The sequence below is a fragment of the Salvelinus fontinalis genome, chromosome 28 (genome assembly GCF_029448725.1).
Source record: "Salvelinus fontinalis isolate EN_2023a chromosome 28, ASM2944872v1, whole genome shotgun sequence".
Lineage (NCBI taxonomy): Eukaryota > Metazoa > Chordata > Actinopteri > Salmoniformes > Salmonidae > Salvelinus > Salvelinus fontinalis.
In genome coordinates, this window is record NC_074692.1 from 44,647,667 (window position 1) to 44,668,853 (window position 21,187).

A 21,187-nucleotide genomic window follows, 5' to 3' on the forward strand; every position below is an offset into this window, starting at 1 on the left:
ACTAACCCCCCCACACCATCACACTACCTTAATCCATCACACTACCCCACCCACCCCATCACACTACCATCTCATCACACCCACCCCATCACACTACCCCCCCAAACCATCACACTACCCTACACCATCACACTACCCCACCCACCCTCCCCATCACACTACCCCCCCAAACCATCACACTACCCTACTCCATCACACTACCCCACCCATCACATCACACCCATCACACTAACCCCCCCACACCACCACACTACTCCATCATACTACCCTACTCCATCACATCCAGCCCATCACACTAACCCCCCCACACCACTCCATCACACTACCCCCGTCCATCACATCCAGCCCATCACACTAACCCCCCCACACCACTCCATCACACTACCCTACTCCATCACACTAACCCCCCCACACCATCACACTACCTTACTCCATCACACTACCCCACCCTCCCCATCACACTACCCCCCAAACCATCACACTACCCTACTCCATCACACTACCCCACCCATCACATCACACCCATCACACTAACCCCCCCACACCACCACACTACTCCATCATACTACCCTACTCCATCACATCCAGCCCATCACACTAACCCCCCCACACCACTCCATCACACTACCCCCGTCCATCACATCCAGCCCATCACACTAACCCCCCCCCACACACACACACCATCACACTACCCAGTCCATCACACAACCCCACCCACCCCATCACACTACCCAGTCCATCACACTACCCCACCCACCCCATCACACTAACCCCCCACGCCCTGAAAGCTCTAGCACTAGTCTGGCTCCAACACACCCATCAACTAGGCTAATTAGCCAGGCTAATCCAAGGTTTCAATAACCATATGTTGAAAAACATTTTCTTAAAAATGAGATTTCTGTGTTTAATATATATTTCCACACTATGAGGTTGGAATAATACTGTGAAATTGTGAAAATGATGATAATGCCAATGCGATAAATTTGTTAATAAACCATAAGAAAAGGAGTTCCAAACCTCTCTGCCAATAACAGCTAGTTTTCCATTTCCCCCTCCCCACTCAGACCACTCACAGACAGTCCTAGCAACACTCTCGCTTGAGAAATTGCACTTTGGTAAGAAGCTATTCTTGTTTCTTTTTGAGCATTTTCATTGAAAACCATCACAGTAAGGTACTTATATTTTCCTCCTGACCAGTTTGGCGGCGTTGGAGGACTGACTAGCTTGTCTTTGTTAGATGTGCACTCTATTCCCTGTGTCTAATGTACTCCTGGCTACACAGTGAATTTCCATTCAGGGACAATAATAAACGTTTACATAATGTGACCGTCACCTCATCTCCTGAGGCCATGCGTTGGGTTAACTCCTTCAGGCTCCTCATCATCCTCTCGTCTCTGAAGTCGTAAGGGAACGTCTCCGTCCACTCCTGGAGCAGCCGGAGGATCTTGGGAGCCATCTTCCTGATCCTCATCTGAAAGATACACATACAAAATATACCCATGATCATTTATGTAACACCCAAGTCTGTAAATTAATATACACATTAATCTGAGAGCAGAAACACTCAACATCTATCACATCAACATCCGGTTTGGAGCGAGCGGTCGCATTCGCTCCGCAGGTAGTATAACTTTTCATTACATTTCATTACATTTCATTATAGTACAACGGTTTGATTTGTCTAACCTTAGCAATTTCTTCTTAGCTAGCTACATAGCCGTCTTTGTATCAAAGATAATTGCGTAATTATCGTATTTCGTCGTCGTATCGTAGTCCACACTGCTATCTGCCCAGCAGCTAGCCAGCTAGCCAGCTAGCAAACGTCCACCGTCTACCGAATAGTAGTACAACTTTTCATTACATTTCATTACATTTCATTATAGTACAACGGTTTGATTTGTCTAATCTTAGCAACTTCTTCTTAGCTAGCTACATAGCCGTCTTTGTATCAAAGATAATTGCGTAATTATCGTATTTCGTCGTCCTAACGCAGTCTACACTGCTATCTGCCCAGCAGCTAGCCAGCTAGCCAGCTAGCAAACGTCCACCGTCTACCGAATAGCAGCACTGTAGAAACTGTTACACTCAACGGAACGACTTGATTAGTGTAGTGTTAGCTAGCTACATAGTTGTCTTTGCTGTCTTCGTATCCAAGATAATTGGGTAGTTCAGAGTGTGTAGTTTTAGAGTGATTATCTTAATTACCGAGGTTAGCTAGCCAGCTATTTGTCGTCCTTAACGTAGGAAACACTGCTAGCTAGCCAACAGCTAGCCAACGTCTACCGAATAGAACTTCCGCACTCAACAACCCGGTCGCATTCAGCTTCGCTCCACAGGTAGTATCGCATTTTCACTTCATTACAGTACAACGGTTTGATTTGTTTGATCGTAGCTAGCTACATAGCTAGCTACATAGCCGTCTTTGTATCAAAGATAATTGTGTAGTCTAGAGCGATTTTCTAGGTTAGCTAGCCAGCTATTGTCGTTCTTTTAACGCAACGTAACGTAATCAACACTGCTAGCTAGCCAGCTAGCCACCGAATAGCAGCACTGTAGCAGCACTGTAGAAACTATTACACTCAACGGAACGACTTGATTAGTGTAGTGTCAACAACGCAGCCACTGCCAACTAGCCTACTTCAGTAGTACTGTATCATTTTAATCATTTTAGTCAATAAGATTCTTGCTACGTAAGCTTAACTTTCTGAACATTCGAGACGTGTAGTCCACTTGTCATTCCAATCTCCTTTGCATTAGCGTAGCCTCTCCTGTAGCCTGTCAACTATGTGTCTGTCTATCCCTGTTCTCTCCTCTCTGCACAGACCATACAAACGCTTCACACCGCGTGGCCGCGGCCACCCTAATCTGGTGGTCCCAGCGCGCACGACCCACGTGGAGTTCCAGGTCTCCGGTAGCCTCTGGAACTGCCGATCTGCGGCCAACAAGGCAGAGTTCATCTCAGCCTATGCCTCCCTCCAGTCCCTCGACTTCTTGGCACTGACGAAAACATGGATCACCACAGATAACACTGCTACTCCTACTGCTCTCTCTTCGTCCGCCCACGTGTTCTCGCACACCCCGAGAGCAGCTGGTCAGCGGGGTGGTGGCACCGGGATCCTCATCTCTCCCAAGTGGTCATTCTCTCTTTCTCCCCTTACCCATCTGTCTATCGCCTCCTTTGAATTCCATGCTGTCACAGTTACCAGCCCTTTCAAGCTTAACATCCTTATCATTTATCGCCCTCCAGGTTCCCTCGGTGAGTTCATCAATGAGCTTGATGCCTTGATAAGCTCCTTTCCTGAGGACGGCTCACCTCTCACAGTTCTGGGCGACTTTAACCTCCCCACGTCTATCTTTGACTCATTCCTCTCTGCCTCCTTCTTTCCACTCCTCTCCTCTTTTGACCTCACCCTCTCACCTTCCCCCCCTACTCACAAGGCAGGCAATACGCTTGACCTCATCTTTACTAGATGCTGTTCTTCCACTAACCACATTGCAACTCCCCTCCAAGTCTCCGACCACTACCTTGTATCCTTTTCCCTCTCGCTCTCATCCAACACTTCCCACACTGCCCCTACTCGGATGGTATCGCGCCGTCCCAACCTTCGCTCTCTCTCCCCTGCTACTCTCTCCTCTTCCATCCTATCATCTCTCCCCTCTGCTCAAACCTTCTCCAACCTATCTCCTGATTCTGCCTCCTCAACCCTCCTCTCCTCCCTTTCTGCATCCTTTGACTCTCTATGTCCCCTATCCTCCAGGCCGGCTCGGTCCTCCAGGCCGGCTCGGTCCTCCCCTCCCGCTCCGTGGCTCGACGACTCATTGCGAGCTCACAGAACAGGGCTCCGGGCAGCCGAGCGGAAATGGAGGAAAACTCGCCTCCCTGCGGACCTGGCATCCTTTCACTCCCTCCTCTCTACATTTTCCTCTTCTGTCTCTGCTGCTAAAGCCACTTTCTACCACTCTAAATTCCAAGCATCTGCCTCTAACCCTAGGAAGCTCTTTGCCACCTTCTCCTCCCTCCTGAATCCTCCCCCCCCCCCTCCTCCCTCTCTGCAGATGACTTCGTCAACCATTTTGAAAAGAAGGTCGACGACATCCGATCCTCGTTTGCTAAGTCAAACGACATCGCTGGTTCTGCTCACACTGCCCTACCCTGTGCTCTGACCTCTTTCTCCCCTCTCTCTCCAGATGAAATCTCGCGTCTTGTGACGGCCGGCCGCCCAACAACCTGCCCGCTTGACCCTATCCCCTCCTCTCCAGACCATTTCCGGAGACCTTCTCCCTTACCTCACCTCGCTCATCAACTCATCCCTGACCACTGGCTACGTCCCTTCCGTCTTCAAGAGAGCGAGAGTTGCACCCCTTCTGAAAAAACCTACACTCGATCCCTCCGATGTCAACAACTACAGACCAGTATCCCTTCTTTCTTTTCTCTCCAAAACTCTTGAACGTGCCGTCCTTGGCCAGCTCTCCTGCTATCTCTCTCAGAATGACCTTCTTGATCCAAATCAGTCAGGTTTCAAGACTAGTCATTCAACTGAGACTGCTCTTCTCTGTATCACGGAGGCGCTCCGCACTGCTAAAGCTAACTCTCTCTCCTCTGCTCTCATCCTTCTAGACCTATCGGCTGCCTTCGACACTGTGAACCATCAAATCCTCCTCTCCACCCTCTCCGAGTTGGGCATCTCCGGCGCGGCCCACGCTTGGATTGCGTCCTACCTGACAGGTCGCTCCTACCAGGTGGCGTGGCGAGAATCTGTCTCCTCACCACGCGCTCTCACCACTGGTGTCCCCCAGGGCTCTGTTCTAGGCCCTCTCCTATTCTCGCTATACACCAAGTCACTTGGCTCTGTCATAACCTCACATGGTCTCTCCTATCATTGCTATGCAGACGACACACAATTAATCTTCTCCTTTCCCCCTTCTGATGACCAGGTGGCGAATCGCATCTCTGCATGTCTGGCAGACATATCAGTGTGGATGACGGATCACCACCTCAAGCTGAACCTCGGCAAGACGGAGCTGCTCTTCCTCCCGGGGAAGGACTGCCCGTTCCATGATCTCGCCATCACGGTTGACAACTCCATTGTGTCCTCCTCCCAGAGCGCAAAGAACCTTGGCGTGATCCTGGACAACACCCTGTCGTTCTCAACTAACATCAAGGCGGTGGCCCGTTCCTGTAGGTTCATGCTCTACAACATCCGCAGAGTACGACCCTGCCTCACACAGGAAGCGGCGCAGGTCCTAATCCAGGCACTTGTCATCTCCCGTCTGGATTACTGCAACTCGCTGTTGGCTGGGCTCCCTGCCTGTGCCATTAAACCCCTACAACTCATCCAGAACGCCGCAGCCCGTCTGGTGTTCAACCTTCCCAAGTTCTCTCACGTCACCCCGCTCCTCCGCTCTCTCCACTGGCTTCCAGTTGAAGCTCGCATCCGCTACAAGACCATGGTGCTTGCCTACGGAGCTGTGAGGGGAACGGCACCTCAGTACCTCCAGGCTCTGATCAGGCCCTACACCCAAACAAGGGCACTGCGTTCATCCACCTCTGGCCTGCTCGCCTCCCTACCACTGAGGAAGTACAGTTCCCGCTCAGCCCAGTCAAAACTGTTCGCTGCTCTGGCCCCCCAATGGTGGAACAAACTCCCTCACGACGCCAGGACAGCGGAGTCAATCACCACCTTCCGGAGACACCTGAAACCCCACCTCTTTAAGGAATACCTAGGATAGGATAAAGTAATCCTTCTGACCCCCCCCCCCCCTTAAACGATTTAGATGCACTGTTGTAAAGTGGCTGTTCCACTGGATGTCATAAGGTGAATGCACCAATTTGTAAGTCGCTCTGGATAAGAGCGTCTGCTAAATGACTTAAATGTAAATGTAAATGATCTGTTAAATCAACTGATGTACAGTTGCAGGTCTATCTTCATTAAGAAGTATAATAGCATAATGGAGTATAGCTAACGTAGTATAATAGAATATAGCTAATACAATATAGTATAGTACAATATAAATATAAAATAGCTAGTATAGTATAATAGAATCTAGCTAATAGAGCATAGCTGATAGAGTATAGTACAATAATACAATATAGCTAATAGTATAGTACAATATAACTCATAAAATAGCTAGTATAGTATAATATAATCTAGCTAACAGAGTATAGTATAATATAGCTAATAGAGTATAGCATAATATAGCTAATATAGTATAGTATATTATAGCTAACAGAGTATCGTATAATATAGCTAATAGAGTATAGTTTAATATAGCTAATAGAGTATAGTATCATATAGCTAATAGAGTATAGCATACTATAGCTAATAGAGTATAGCATAATATAGCTAATATAGTTTAATATAGGTAATAGAGTATAGTATAATATAGCTTATCGAGTATAGTTTAATATAGCTAATAGAGTATAGCTAATAGAGTATAGCATAATATGGCTAATAGAGTATAGCATAATATAGCTAATAGAGTATAGCTAATAGAGTATAGCATAATATAGATAATAGAGTATAGCATTATATAGCTAATAGTGTATAATAGAATATAGCTAATAGAGTATAGTATAATAGAATATAGCTAATAGAGTATAGTATAATAGAATATAGCTGATAGAGTATTGCATAATTTAGCTAATAGAGTATAGTATAATATAGCTAATAGAGTATAGCATAATATAGCTAATAGAGTATAGCTAATAGAGTATAGCATAATATAGCTAATAAAGTATAGCATAATATAGCTAATAGAGTATAGCATAATATAGCTAATAGAGTATAGCTAATAGAGTATAGCATAATATAGCTAATAGAGTATAGCATTATATAGCTAATAGAGTATAGTATATTATAGATAATAGAGTATAGTATAATATAGCTAATAGAGTATAGTATAATATAGCTTATAGAGTATAGTTTAATAAAGCTAATAGAGTATAGCTAATAGAGTATAGCATAATATGACTAATAGAGTATAGCATAATATAGCTAATAGAGTATAGCATTATATAGCTAATAGAGTATAACATAATATAGCTAATAAAGTATAGCAGTATATAGCTAATATAGTATAGAATAATATAGCTAATAGAGTATAGTATAATATAGCTAATAGAGTATAGTATCATATAGCTAATAGAGTATAGTATCATATAGCTAATAGAGTATAGTATCATATAGCTAATAGAGTATAGTATCATATAGCTAATAGAGTATAGCATACTATAGCTAATAGAGTATAATATAGCTAATATAGTTTAATAAAGGTAATATAGTATAGTATAATATAGCTAATAGGGTATAGTATAATAGAAAATAGCTAATAGAGCTAATAGAGTATAGTATCATATAGCTAATAGAGTATAGCATACTATAGCTAATAGAGTATAGTATAATATAGCTAATATAGTTTAATATAGGTAATAGAGTATAGTATAATATTTTTTTTTTTTTTTTTTTACCTTTATTTAACTAGGCAAGTCAGTTAAGAACAAATTCTTATTTTCAATGACGGCCTAGGAACAGTGGGTTAACTGCCTGTTCAGGGGCAGAACGACAGATATGTACCTTGTCAGCTCGGGGATTTGAACTTGCAACCTTCCGGTTACTAGTTCAACGCTCTAACCACTAGGCCACCCTGCCGCTAATAGGGTATAGTATAATAGAAAATATCTAATAGAGTATCGTATAATATAGCTAATAGAGTATAGTACACTATAGCTAATAGAGTATAGTATAATATAGCTAATAGAGTATAGTACAATATAGCTAATAGAGTATAGTATAATATAGCTAATAGAGTATAGTACAATATAGCTAATAGAGTATAGTATAATGGAGGTATAGTGTTACCTTGTCTGCCTGAGGGTCACTCAGTCTCTGCTGCTCCACACACAGGTGAAACACCTTGGACATGAGCTCGTAGGGGTGGATAAATAGACGAGAGGAGAGCAGGAAGGTGAAAGAGTACGTCATCTGTGGAGAGAAGAGAGAAAGAGGGAGGGAGGGAGGTAGAGAGGGGCAGAGGAGAGGAATTAAGAAAGGTGACAATAACTAAGGGAATACAGAGTTTGTGTTTTTTCTCCTTTTGTGGACCACGGGTTGAAGAGACAGACGGTGAGAGAGACACGACAGACAGACAGAGACAGACAGACAGACAGAGACAGTGACAGACTCACATCAGCGTATTAGTTCATACTGGGGACCAGGTGGTGTATGAGGGCCTCCAGTGAGACAGACAGAGACAGACAGAGACAGACAGAGACAGACACAGACAGACAGACACAGACAGAGACAGACAGAGACAGAGACAGACAGAGACAGACAGACACAGACAGAGACAGACAGAGACAGACAGAGACAGACAGAGACAGACAGAGACAGTGACAGACTGAGACAGTGTTACTCACGTCAGGGTAGTAGTCCATACTAGGGACCAGGTGGTGTATGAGGGCCTCCAGCGAGACAGACAGAGACAGACAGAGACAGACACAGACACAGACAGAAACACAGACAGACAGACAGACAGACAGACAGACAGACAGACAGACAGACAGACAGACAGACAGAGACAGTGACAGACTGAGACAGTGTTACTCACGTCAGGGTAGTAGTCCATACTAGGGACCAGGTGGTGTATGAGGGCCTCCAGCGAGCCGGACACAAGGGCGTTGTCGCGGTAACACAGTCCTGCGTTCCCGTATCCCTCCTCCTTGGTCTGGTTCTGACTCTGGTACAGGTTCTTATTGTAACCCCTGGAGACCAGCATGCTGGTCAGCAGTGGTGTCTGAGGCATGTTGTCCTGGGAGGAAGAGGAAGAAGAAGAGGAAGGTTAGAAACACATACACACCAATGGAGAGGTTGGAGGACAGGGTCACCCGTAGTCATGTAGTGCTGAAAGTGAGAACAGAAGAGAGAGAGAGAGAGAGAGAGAGACTTCAGAACAATAGGCTTATTATGATATTCTTATTCTGATATTCTTATTCTGATATGACCTAAAAATAAATAAGTGATTTTAGGCTGAAAAGAATGAAAACAAGTCAGGGCTATATTATATCCTCCATCTCAATTAGACAGAACTGTGAGGTTTGTTTACAGTCGAATGGGTGCATCACATGGGCTACGCACTGTGATTACAATACAGGTCCCGTGTAGCTCAGTTGGTAGAGCATGGCGCTTGCAACGCCAGGGTTGTGGGTTCGATTCCCACGGGGGACCAGTACAAAAAAAGTATGAATGTATGTACTTGTAAGTCGCTCTGGATAAGAGCGTCTGCTAAATGACTTAAATGTAAATGTAAGAGTAATACGGGAAATTCCACGTGACGGAATTGCTCTGAGACTGATTTTTTCCCCCACTTAGTCTATTGCACAAGGACTTACTTTTAACAATTTACACTGAACATGATATAAAAACATTTACTGAAAGAACTGTGCAGATAAAACGTTTGGTTATTGAGCTACTGAAAGTGAGGATGGTTACAGTAACTGGAAAGAGGGGGTTCATGGGTAGGTGCAGGGAGAAGTGACATTAATTAGAGAAATTCAATTTATGGGCTTTATTGGCAGATGAGGATGTACAAGTAGAAATACTGGTGTGCAAAAGAGCAGAAACAAAAAACAAATATGGGGATGAGGTAGATAGTTGGAAGGGTTATTTACAGATGGGCTGCGTACAGCTGCAGCGATCGGTAAGCTGCTCTGACAGCTGACGCTTAAAGTTAGTGAGGGAGATATGTCTCCAACTTCAGTGATTTTGGCAGTTTGTTCCAGTCATTGGCAGCAGAGAACTGGAAGGGAAGGTGGCCAAAGGAAGTGTTGGCTTTGGGGGTGACCAGTGAAATATACCTGGTGGAGCGTGTGCTACTGGTGGGTGTTGCTATGGTGACCAGTGAGCTTTACCTAGCAGCTTTACCTAGCAAAGGCTTATAGATGACCAGGAGCCAGTGGGTTTGGCAACAAATATTTAGCAAGGACCAGCCAACGAGAGCATACAGGTCTCAGTGGTGGGTGGTATAAGGCGCTTTGGTGACAAAACGGATGGCACTGTGATAGACTGCATCCAATTTGTTGAGTAGAGTATTGGAGGCTATTTTGTAAATGACATCGTCAAAGTCAAGGATCGGTAGGATGGTCAGTTTTACAAGGGTATGTTTGGCAGCATGAGTGAAGGATGCTTTGTTGCGAAATAGGAAGCCAATTCTAGATTTTACTTTGGATTGGAGATGCTTAATGTGAGTCTGGAAGGAGAGTTTAAGGTCTAGCCAGACACCTAGGTATTTATAGTTATTCTAAGTTATTCACATATTCTAAGTCAGAACCGTCCAGAGTAGTGATGTTGGACGGGCGGGCGGGTGTGGGCAGCGATCGGTTTAAGAGCATGCATTTGGTTTAAGTAGCATTTAAGAGCAGTTGGAGGCCACGGAAGGAGAGTTGTATGGCGTTGAAGCTCGTTTGGAGGTTTGTTAACACTGTGTCCAAAGAAGGGCCAGAAGTATACAGAATGGTGTCGTCTGCGTAGAGGTGGATCAAAGAATCACCAGCAGCAAGAGCGACATCATTGATATATACAGAGAAAAGGAGTCGGCCTGAGAATTGAACCCTGTGGCACCCTCATAGAGACTGCCAGAGGTCCGGACAACAGGCCCTCCGATTTGACACTCTGAACTCTATCAGAGAAGTAGTTATTGAACCAGTTTACATTGCCAAAGTACGTGAAATAGATAAACTAAAGTAAAATAAACTATTTATAATGAACAGTAAACATTACTCACAGAGGTTCCAAAGGAATAAAGACATTACAAATGTCATATTATGTATATATACAGTGTTGTAACGATGTACGAAAGGGAAAATAAATAAACATTAATATGGGTTGTATTTAAAATGGTGTTTGTTCTTCACTGGTTGAACTTTTCTTGTGATAACAGGTCACAAATCTTGCTGCTGCGATGTATTTCACCCAGTAGATATGGGAGTTTATCGGGTTTGATTTCAAATTCTTTGTGGATCTGTGTAATGTGAGGGAAATCTCTGTCTCTAATATGGTCATATATTTGGCAGGAGGTTAGGAAGTGCAGCTCAGTTTCCACCTCATTTTGTGGGCAGTGTGCACATAGCCTGTCTTCTCCTGAGAGCCGGGTCTGCCTACGGCGGCCTTTCTCAATAGCAAGGCTATGCTCACTGAGTCTGTACATAGTCAAAGCTTTCCTTAATTTTGGGTCAGTCACAGTGGTCAGGTATTCTGCCACTGTGTACTCTCTGTTTAGGGTCAAATAGCATTCTAGTTTGTTCTGTTTTTATGTAAATTCCAATGTGTCAAGTAATTATCTTTTGGGTTGGGTCTAATTGTGTTGCTGTCCTGAGGCTCTGTGTTTGTGAACAGAGCCCCAGGACCAGCTTGTTTGGGAAACGCTTCCTTTTAGGTGGTTGTGGAATTTAACGGCTCTTTTCTGGATTTTGATCATTATCGTGTATCTAATTCTGCATGCTTTATATTGTACACTGGGGATATTTTTTTCTCTCTTTCTCTCTCAAAGCTTTCACACTGGAGAAACACAGAGCATTCATTATCAATGTACTGCTAGAGTCAGGAGATATGATGACAACCCAACCCCTACACCAGGACACATGTTGTTGACCTAAAATAACCAACCGACTCAGTTCCTGGTCCCCCCCCCCCCCCCGCCCCCGCAACAACAAAGTGTATCAATTCATAGTCAACGTTATGACAAACAATAAATGAGGCTAGTTCTGAAAACAGGAACTTCTAATTTCACCCCATTGCCACACACATGAAACGTGTGAGACTCTCAGGAGAGTGTACACTGTGAGAGTGTATTGTTCCGATTGGCCACAGGGCAACACTGCCCTATGACGCTACTTATCTGTTCCATTGACTAATTCCCACTGTGCCATGTGAGTCTACAGTGCATTCAGAAAGTATTCAGACCCTTTGACTTTTTTCCACATGTTGTTACGTTACAGCCTTATTCTAAAATGGATTAAAATAGTTTTTTGCCCCTCATCAATCTACACACAACACCCCATAATAGCAAAGCAAGTACAGGTTTTTAGAAATTTGTGCAAATGTATTAAAATGTACATAAGTATTCAGACCCTTTACTCAGTACTTTGTTAAAGCACCTTTGTCAGCGATTACAGCCTCAGGTCTTCTTGGGTATGACGCTACAAGCTTGGCACACCTGTATTTGGGGAGTTTCTCCCATTGTTCTCTGCAGATCCTCTCAAGCTCTGTCAGGTTGAATGGGGAGCGTCGCTGCACAGCTATTTTCAGGTCTCTCCAGAGATGTTCGATCGGGTTCAAGTCCAGGCTCTGGCTGGGCCACTCAAGGACATTCAGAGACTTTTCCCGAAGCCACTCCTGCATTGTCTTGGCTGTGTGCTTAGGGTCGTTGTCCTGTTGGAAGGTGAACCTTCGCCCCAGTCTGAGGTCCTGATTGCTCTGGAGAAGGTTTTCATCAAGGATCTCTCTGTACTTTGCTCTGTTCATCTTTCCCTCGATCCTGACTAGTCTCCCAGTCCCTGTTGCTGAAAAACATCCCCACAGTGTGTTATTGATTGTGAGACTGTGTGTGTGTGATGTTATTGAGTGTGTGTGTGATGTTATTGAGTGAGAGACTGTGTGTGTGTGATGTTATTGAGTGTGAGACTGTGTGTGTGTGATGTTATTGAGTGAGAGTCTGTGTGTGTGATGTTATTGAGTGAGAGACTGTGTGTGTGATGTTATTGAGTGAGAGACTGTGTGTGTGATGTTATTGAGTGAGAGTCTGTGTGTGTGTGATGTTATTGAGTGAGAGTCTGTGTGTGTGTGATTGCCCATTTGACTGTTTATTTGCCCTTCCTCTCTGGGATTCTAAGCTGAGTCCCAATCACCTGACCGCCGGGCAGGCTGCAGTGATATGCCAACACACACCTTCTCTATACCAGGGACTCCATCCCAAATGCCAGCCAAGCAGACTGTTGGAGTCTCCTATCCCAGGAAAGAGCATTCTCCCTTGGGCACTCGCGCACTACACAATGGGGTCTTTGACTGGAAAAAGCACACACTCCCACCATATCCTTTATTCAGAGTAGCATAATGATTTACATCGAGAGAGAGAGAGAGACTGTGTATTTGTTGTACCAGGTGTCTCACGGTGAGAGGGAGATCATGAGACAGACGCAGACTGCAGTAAAGGAGTAGAGATCGATGAGACAACACACAGACTTGAGATTCACCATAAAGCCTAGATTCAATGAATACATATTTTATTTTAACCAACTTTCTTAATACGCCTAATGCAAGATTCATAACACAAAATCTAAATTTCCATGGTATTAAATGATACAGAGATCGGTGGATTTTTTTAAACGTGACCATGTCTGTAGATTCATTCCATACAATTAAAATGACTTAGCAATATCATGAAATGCCACACTCCGAGGTCCTGTCTAATGGACCAGAAGTTTCTCTCTCAGTCCCTTGTGTCTATAACAGCCTCTGCCAAAACAAGTGCACGACTGCACACGCTCACACACACACAGGACACACACTCACACAGGACACACACAGGACACAAGCCTCCATGGATGGAAAGATTAGGGACGCACTCTTAAATAGTCTGCTCTGCCACGAGGACAAAATGATGCCAATAAGATTCCAGGTGTTCCCACTACCAGCCCCCCCCCCCCCCGAAACATTTCTCCTCTCCTTCCTTATCTTCTCTCCTCCTCCCTCCTCCCCCCTCCTCTCGCCTCATCCCCTCCTCTCTCCTCCTCCCTCCTCTCCCCTCATCCCCTCTCTTCTCCCCCCTCCTCTCCCCTCATCCCCTCTCTTCTCTCTCCTCCTCCCCCCTCCTCCCCCCTCCTCTCCCCTCTTTTCTCTCTCCTCCTCCCTCCTCTCCCCTCCTCCCTCCTCTCCTCCCCCCTCTCCTCTCCCCTCATCCCCTCCTCTCTCCTCCTCCCTCCTCTCCCCTCCTCTCCCCTCCTCATCCCCTCTCTTCTCTCTCCTCCTCCCCCCTCCTCCTCTCCCCTCATCCCCTCTCTTCTCCCCCCCCTCTCTTCTCTCTCCTCCTCCCTCCTCTCCCCTCCTCCCTCCTCTCCTCCCTCCTCTCCTCTCCCCTCCTCCTCCCTCCTCTCCTCTCCCCTCTCCTCTCTCCTCTCCCCTCATCCCCTCTCCTCCCTCCTCTCCTCTCCCCTCCTCCTCCCTCCTCTCCTCTCCCCTCCTCCTCCCTCCTCTCCCCTCATCCCCTCTCCTCCTCTCCTCTCCCCCCCCCCCCTCCTCCTCTCTTCTCCCCCCCCTCCTCCTCTCTTCTCCCTGGCTGAAGTAGATGCCAGCTGCAGCCTGAACAACTGTTTTAATCCTAGAAAAGTGTCAAACAAAGCGAGAAACTCCAGGTGTCAAGAGCTACGTTCCAAGTGGCACCTTATTCCCTATGCAGTGCGTTACTTACCCTATGGGCCCTGGTCAACAGTAGTGCCCTATGTAGGTAATAGGGTGCCATTTGGGACACATTCGAAGTGAACACGAGCCACGTGTCAACTCCTCAGCTGAACGAGTTAGCACACTGCTGGTGGTTTGACTTAGCTTCTGGCTGGGTGATAGAGGAACCAACAACTAAAGACCAGATTGGTTATTATGGTGGTTGTGATTGTAGCCTCACTGGTTGTGTGGTTGTGACTGATCTCACTGGCTGTGTGGTTGTGATTGTAGCCACACTGGCTGTGTGGTTGTGACTGTGATCTCACTGGCTGTGGTTGTGACTGTGATCTCACTGGCTGTGTGGTTGTGATTGTAGCCTCACTGGCTGTGTGGTTGTGATCTTACTGGCTGTGTGGTTGTGATTGTGATCTCACTGGCTGTGTGGTTGTGATCTTACTGGCTGTGTGACTGTGATCTCACTGGCTGTGTGGTTGTGACCTCACTGGCTGTGTGGTTGTGATTGTGACCTCACTGGCTGAGTGGTTGTGACCTCACTGGCTGTGTGGTTGTGATTGTGATCTCACTGGCTGTGTGGTTGTGATTGTGATCTCACTGGCTGTGTGGTTGTGATTGTGATCTCACTGGCTGTGTGGTTGTGATCTCACTGGCTGTGTGGTTGTGATCTTACTGGCTGTGTGGTTGTGACCTCACTGGCTGTGTGGTTGTGACTGTGATCTCACTGGCTGAGTGGTTGTGACCTCACTGGCTGTGTGGTTGTGATTGTGATCTCACTGGCTGTGTGGTTGTGATCTCACTGGCTGTGTGGTTGTGATCTTACTGGCTGTGTGACTGTGATCTCACTGGCTGTGTGGTTGTGACCTCACTGGCTGTGTGGTTGTGACCTCACTAGCTGTGTGGTTGTGACTGTGATCTCACTGGCTGTGTGGTTGTGATCTCACTGGCTGTGTGATTGTGATCTCACTGGCTGTGTGGTTGTGACTGTGATCTCACTGGCTGTGTGGTTGTGACTGTGATCTCACTGGCTGTGTGATTGTGATTGTGATCTCACTGGCTGTGTGATTGTGATTGTGATCTCACTGGCTGTGTGATTGTGATCTCACTGGCTGTGTGGTTGTGACCTCACTGGCTGTGTGGTTGTGATTGTGACCTCACTGGCTGTGTGGTTGTGACCTCACTGGCTGTGTGGCTGTGATTGTGATCTCACTGGCTGTGTGGTTGTGATCTTACTGGCTGTGTGACTGTGATCTCACTGGCTGTGTGGTTGTGACCTCACTGGCTGTGTGGTTGTGACCTCACTGGCTGTGTGGTTGTGACTGTGATCTCACTGGCTGTGTGGTTGTGATCTCACTGGCTGTGTGGTTGTGACCTCACTGGCTGTGATCTCACTGGCTGTGTGGTTGTGATCTCACTGGCTGTGTGGTTGTGACCTCACTGGCTGTGTGGTTGTGACCTCACTGGTTGTGTGGTTGTGACCTCACTGGCTGTGCGGTTGTGATTGTGACCTCACTGGCTGTGCGATTGTGACCTCACTGGCTGTGTGGTTGTGACTGTGATCTCACTGGCTGTGTGGTTGTGACTGTGATCTCACTGGCTGTGTGGTTGTGATTGTGATCTCACTGGCTGTGTGGTTGTGACTGTGATCTCACTGGCTGTGTGGTTGTGATTGTGATCTCACTGGCTGTGTGATTGTGATCTCACTGGCTGTGTGGTTGTGACTGTGATCTCACTGGCTGTGTGGTTGTGACTGTGATCTCACTGGCTGTGTGGTTGTGACTGTGATCTCACTGGCTGTGTGGTTGTGATTGTGATCTCACTGGCTGTGTGATTGTGATCTCACTGGCTGTGTGATTGTGATCTCACTGGCTATGTGATTGTGATCTCACTGGCTGTGTGATTGTGATCTCACTGGCTGTGTGGTTGTGATCTCACTGGCTGTGTGGTTGTGATCTCACTGGCTGTGTGGTTGTGACTGTGATCTCACTGGCTGTGTGGTTGTGACTGTGATCTCACTGGCTGTGTGGTTGTGACTGTGATCTCACTGGCTGTGTGGTTGTGACTGATCTCACTGGCTGTGTGGTTGTGACTGTGATCTCACTGGCTGTGTGGTTGTGATTGTAGCCTCACTGGCTGTGTGGTTGTGACTGATCTCACTGGCTGTGTGGTTGTGACTGTGATCTCACTGGCTGTGTGGTTGTGACTGTGATCTCACTGGCTGTGACCTCACTGGCTGTGTGACTGTGATCTCACTGGCTGTGTGGTTGTGACTGTGATCTCACTGGCTGTGTGGTTGTGACTGTGATCTCACTGGCTGTGTGGTTGTGACTGTGATCTCACTGGCTGTGTGGTTGTGACTGTGATCTCACTGGCTGTGTGGTTGTGACTGTGATCTCACTGGCTGTGTGGTTGTGATTGTGATCTCACTGGCTGTGTGGTTGTGATCTCACTGGCTGTGTGGTTGTGATCTCACTGGCTGTGTGGTTGTGACTGTGATCTCACTGGCTGTGTGGTTGTGACTGTGATCTCACTGGCTGTGTGGTTGTGACTGTGATCTCACTGGCTGTGTGGTTGTGACTGTGATCTCACTGGCTGTGTGGTTGTGACTGTGATCTCACTGGCTGTGTGGTTGTGATTGTGATCTCACTGGCTGTGTGGTTGTGATCTCACTGGCTGTGTGGTTGTGACTGTGATCTCACTGGCTGTGTGGTTGTGACTGTGATCTCACTGGCTGTGTGGTTGTGATCTCACTGGCTGTGTGGTTGTGACTGTGATCTCACTGGCTGTGTGGTTGTGACTGTGATCTCACTGGCTGTGTGGTTGTGACTGTGATCTCACTGGCTGTGTGGTTGTGACTGTGATCTCACTGGCTGTGTGGTTGTGACTGTGATCTCACTGGCTGTGTGGTTGTGACTGTGATCTCACTGGCTGTGTGGTTGTGACTGTGATCTCACTGGCTGTGTAGCCATCTGTTTTTAAACACTATGATGAGGAAAAACATATCAACAGAGAGTATTCTTCAGTAATTAAACCATTACCCCAAAAGCTTTATTTAACAAGGTACATCAGGAACACATTCCCACGTACAATGACTTCCCGAATAAGAATGACAGTAATCATCTCTTTAAATACCACATGTATCATTACCTTACATTCACACCAACACCAATCTGTTCCCAGTCATTCATTGGCTCTCTTATTAATAACACTGACAACTCATCATCACATGCCAAGTCACTCCTCTTAGGTGACTGGTGCAACACACACACACACACACACACACACACACACACACACACACACACACACACACACACACACACACACACACACACACACACACACACACACACACACACACACTTGGTTGATAACCTAAAGTCAAGATATCTGAAGTGCAGTTTTCGAGCACGAGGGACATTCTCCCTACGCTGAAACTTGTGGACACTTCTGCAAATAATAAGAAGGGAAAAAAATGACCAACATGTGGCAGATAGCCAGTCACAGATGGGATATGGAAAGTCATGACCACACACATTAATTCCATGTATTCCTTGTCATGAATGTTTCAGGCCTGATATAGAAGCCGTGACATGATAATAATAGCCCCCCCCCCCCCCCCCCAAGTAGCCTACCCCCCCCCCTCCAAGTACTGCAGGATGAAATCTCTTGACACACCATCGTTTTTAAATGTCCAAATATTTTTTAAACAAGCAGTACTTAGCAACAAGAATAATATGGCAACTACTGTATAAAAATAACAACATAATATTAATAATTTACAACTACTAATAGACCTACAACTAAAAGCTCAGATACACTGGTAGGACTGTCAAATGTTTGCCTGCCGACAGTATTTAGCACCTCGGAACACCGGCGGCAGTCAATGTCTTTCGTGTTCACACAGCAAAGACCTTGAAGTCGTCAGTCACTCAGCATTGGTAAAATACTCCAAACCAGAAGATGGCAGTAGCGTTGTTTGGCAATGCATATCTGTGCGTATTGCTTCTGGTCTAGATTCCAGGTTGTCTGCGCTAACGTTGCTATTATGTAGAAAGCCCTTGTTACTAGCCAGATGGGCACAGAAGAAACAATTTAATTCACTCTACATAATCCCATACTACCAGTGCCAGGCCATAGACAAATGTTTAGCTAGCTAGCTAACGTTAGAATATGTGCTAGCAAGCTAGCAAAATAGACATTATATATACACAGTGCATTCGGAAAGTATTCAGACCCCTTTACTTTTTCCACATGTTGTTACATTACAGCCTTATTCAATAATGGATTAAACTGTTTTTTTCACTCATCATTCTACACACAACACCCCATAACGACAAAGCAAAAACAGGTTTTTAGATATTTTTGCAAATGTATTAAAAAAGTTTTTTTTTTTTTTATATGACATTTACATAAGTATTCAGACCCTTTACTCAGTACTTTGTGGAAGCACCTTTTGGGTATGATGCTACAAGCTTGACACACCTGTATTTGGGGAGCTTCTCCCATTTCTTCTCTGCAGATCCTCTCAAGCTCTGTCAGGTTGGATGGGGAGCGTCGCTGCACAGCTATTTTCAGGTCTCTCCAGAGATGTTCGATCGGGTTCAAGTCCGGGCTCTGGCTGGGCCACTCAAGGACATTGAGACTTGACCTGAAGGCACTCCTGTGTTGTCTTGGCTGTGTGCTTAGGGTCGCTGTCCTGTTGGAAGGTGAACCTTCACCCCAGTCTGAGGTCCTGAGCACTCTAGAGCAGGTTTTCATCAAAGATCTCTGTACTTTGCTCCGTTCATCTTTCCAATGAACCTGACTAGTCTCCCAGTCCCTGCCGCTGAAAGATCTCCCCACAGTATGATGCTACAACCACCATGCTTCACCGTAGGGATGGTGCTAGGTTTCCTCCAGATGTGACGCTTGACGTTCAGGCCAAAGAGTTCAATTTGGGTTCATCAGACCAGAGAATCTTGTTTCTCATGGTCTGAGAGTCCTTTAGGTGCCTTTTGGCAAACTCCAAGCAGGCTGTCATGTGCCTGGATTAATTAATGAGGATTGGCTTCTGTCTGGCCACTCTACCATAAAGACCTGATTGGTGGAGTGCTGTAGAGATGGTTGTCCTTCTGGAAGGTTCTCCCATCTCATCAGAGGAACTCTGTCAGAGTGACCATCGGGTTCTTGGTCTACTCCCTGACCAAGGCCCTTCTCCCCTGATTTCTCAGTTTGGCCTGGAGGTCAACTCTAGGAATAGTCTTGGTGGTTCCAAACTTCTTCCATTTAAGAATGATGGATGCCATTGTGTTCTTGGGAACCTTCAATGCTGCAGACATTTTTTGGTACCCATCCCCAGATCTGTTCCTGTCTCGAAGCTCTACGGACAAATCCTTCTACCTCATGGCCTGGTGTTTTCTCTGACATGCACAGTCAACTGTGGGACCTTATATAGACAGGTGTGTGCGCGTTTCCAAATCATGTCCAATCAATTGAATTTACCACAGGTGGACTCTAATCAAGTTGTAGAAATATCTTAAGGATGTTCAACGGAAACAGGATGCCCCTGAGTTCAATTTTGAGTCTCATAGCAAAAGGTCTGAATACTTATGTAAATCAGGTATTTCTGTGCTGTTGCTAGAAACAAGAGGAAATAATGTGTTTATTAAAAGCATACACCCTTAGATGAAAAAAAAGGTGTCACATTTTTTTTTTAAAGGTAAATTAAAATGTGTATTTCCATTCAAAAATATAAAAAATTAAGCCAGTCCAGCATGACGATGCAAAACGACGGTGGTTGAACTTGCAAAAATCGCCTACCAATATTATATTTATTAAAAGCTGAAATATGTCACTGTTTGGGAGACGCCACCAAATTCACATAGAAATGTTAATTGAAAGCAAGTCTAAGAAGTGGTAGATTTGTTCTATATGCGTAATTTCTATGCTTCCCGTTATTAAATTTTGCTTTTGCGTCTTTTACTTTCGGTTTTGTACATACAATATGTTTTGGTTATTGAAAATATATTTCACCGCAGTTTAGATGGTACAATTATTCTCTACACTATACCATTTCTTGTTTTGTCACAAACTGAAATTAGGCAAACTATTAGAATTTTAACAACCAGGAAATGGCAGAGCAATTTCTGCATATTGAATTTTTAAAGGTAAGCAAAGTTGATTATTTAATTCAAATAAATGAAGCCAAAGTCATGTGATAAACTATAGGCTAGATAAATAAATTGTATTAGAATTTGAGCACCGTTTGTAAGCTAGCTAACGTTAGACAGGAAAAAGCTAACGGTAAGCTACTTAAATTAGCCACTTTACACACTAACCAGCTAACTCTTATTATTTGTTATGTAATATGCCAAATAGAGCTACAGACCCGGCCTGACATTGGCAATTGGCTAATGGTTCCTTTTATCCCAGTATTCAGATAAGGGGATTATGTTTCATGAAGCCATTACATTAGAAGACCGCTGACCTCTCGAATGCATGTTATGGGCAGTGGGCTGACTGAGAGGATGTATGTATCTACATTATGTATGACTCATGTTTATTACTGAAGATACAACTCATGTTTATTTCTAAATATTAACTTGTGTTTTTGCTCCTTTGTTCTTCTTCTCTGGAACCAGCCAGGTAACAACCCATACTGTACTGTTCCATAGAGAAGTCAGGTAACAACCCATACTGTACTGTTCCATAGAGAAGTCAGCCAGGTAACAACCCATATTGTACTGTTCCATAGAGAAGTC

General features: G+C 45.3%; 1 protein-coding gene and 1 non-coding gene across 2 annotated transcripts in view; one reads left to right on the top strand and one right to left on the bottom strand.

Moving 5' to 3' along the window:
* The window catches only part of rasgef1ba (RasGEF domain family, member 1Ba), a 159,015-nt gene that overhangs the window by 35,360 nt on the left and 102,468 nt on the right, over nucleotides 1-21,187 (bottom strand). Inside the window, exons 4-6 of the mRNA XM_055887850.1 lie at nucleotides 8,608-8,808; nucleotides 7,860-7,982; nucleotides 1,334-1,471 (exon numbers count right to left, since the gene is read on the bottom strand). Coding sequence (XP_055743825.1) covers nucleotides 1,334-1,471; nucleotides 7,860-7,982; nucleotides 8,608-8,808 — 462 coding nt within the window. The remainder of the gene's footprint in view (nucleotides 1-1,333; nucleotides 1,472-7,859; nucleotides 7,983-8,607; nucleotides 8,809-21,187) is intronic.
* On the top strand, nucleotides 9,150-9,225 carry trnaa-ugc (transfer RNA alanine (anticodon UGC)). Its single transcript has one exon. It is a non-coding gene; the product is annotated as a tRNA-Ala (tRNA).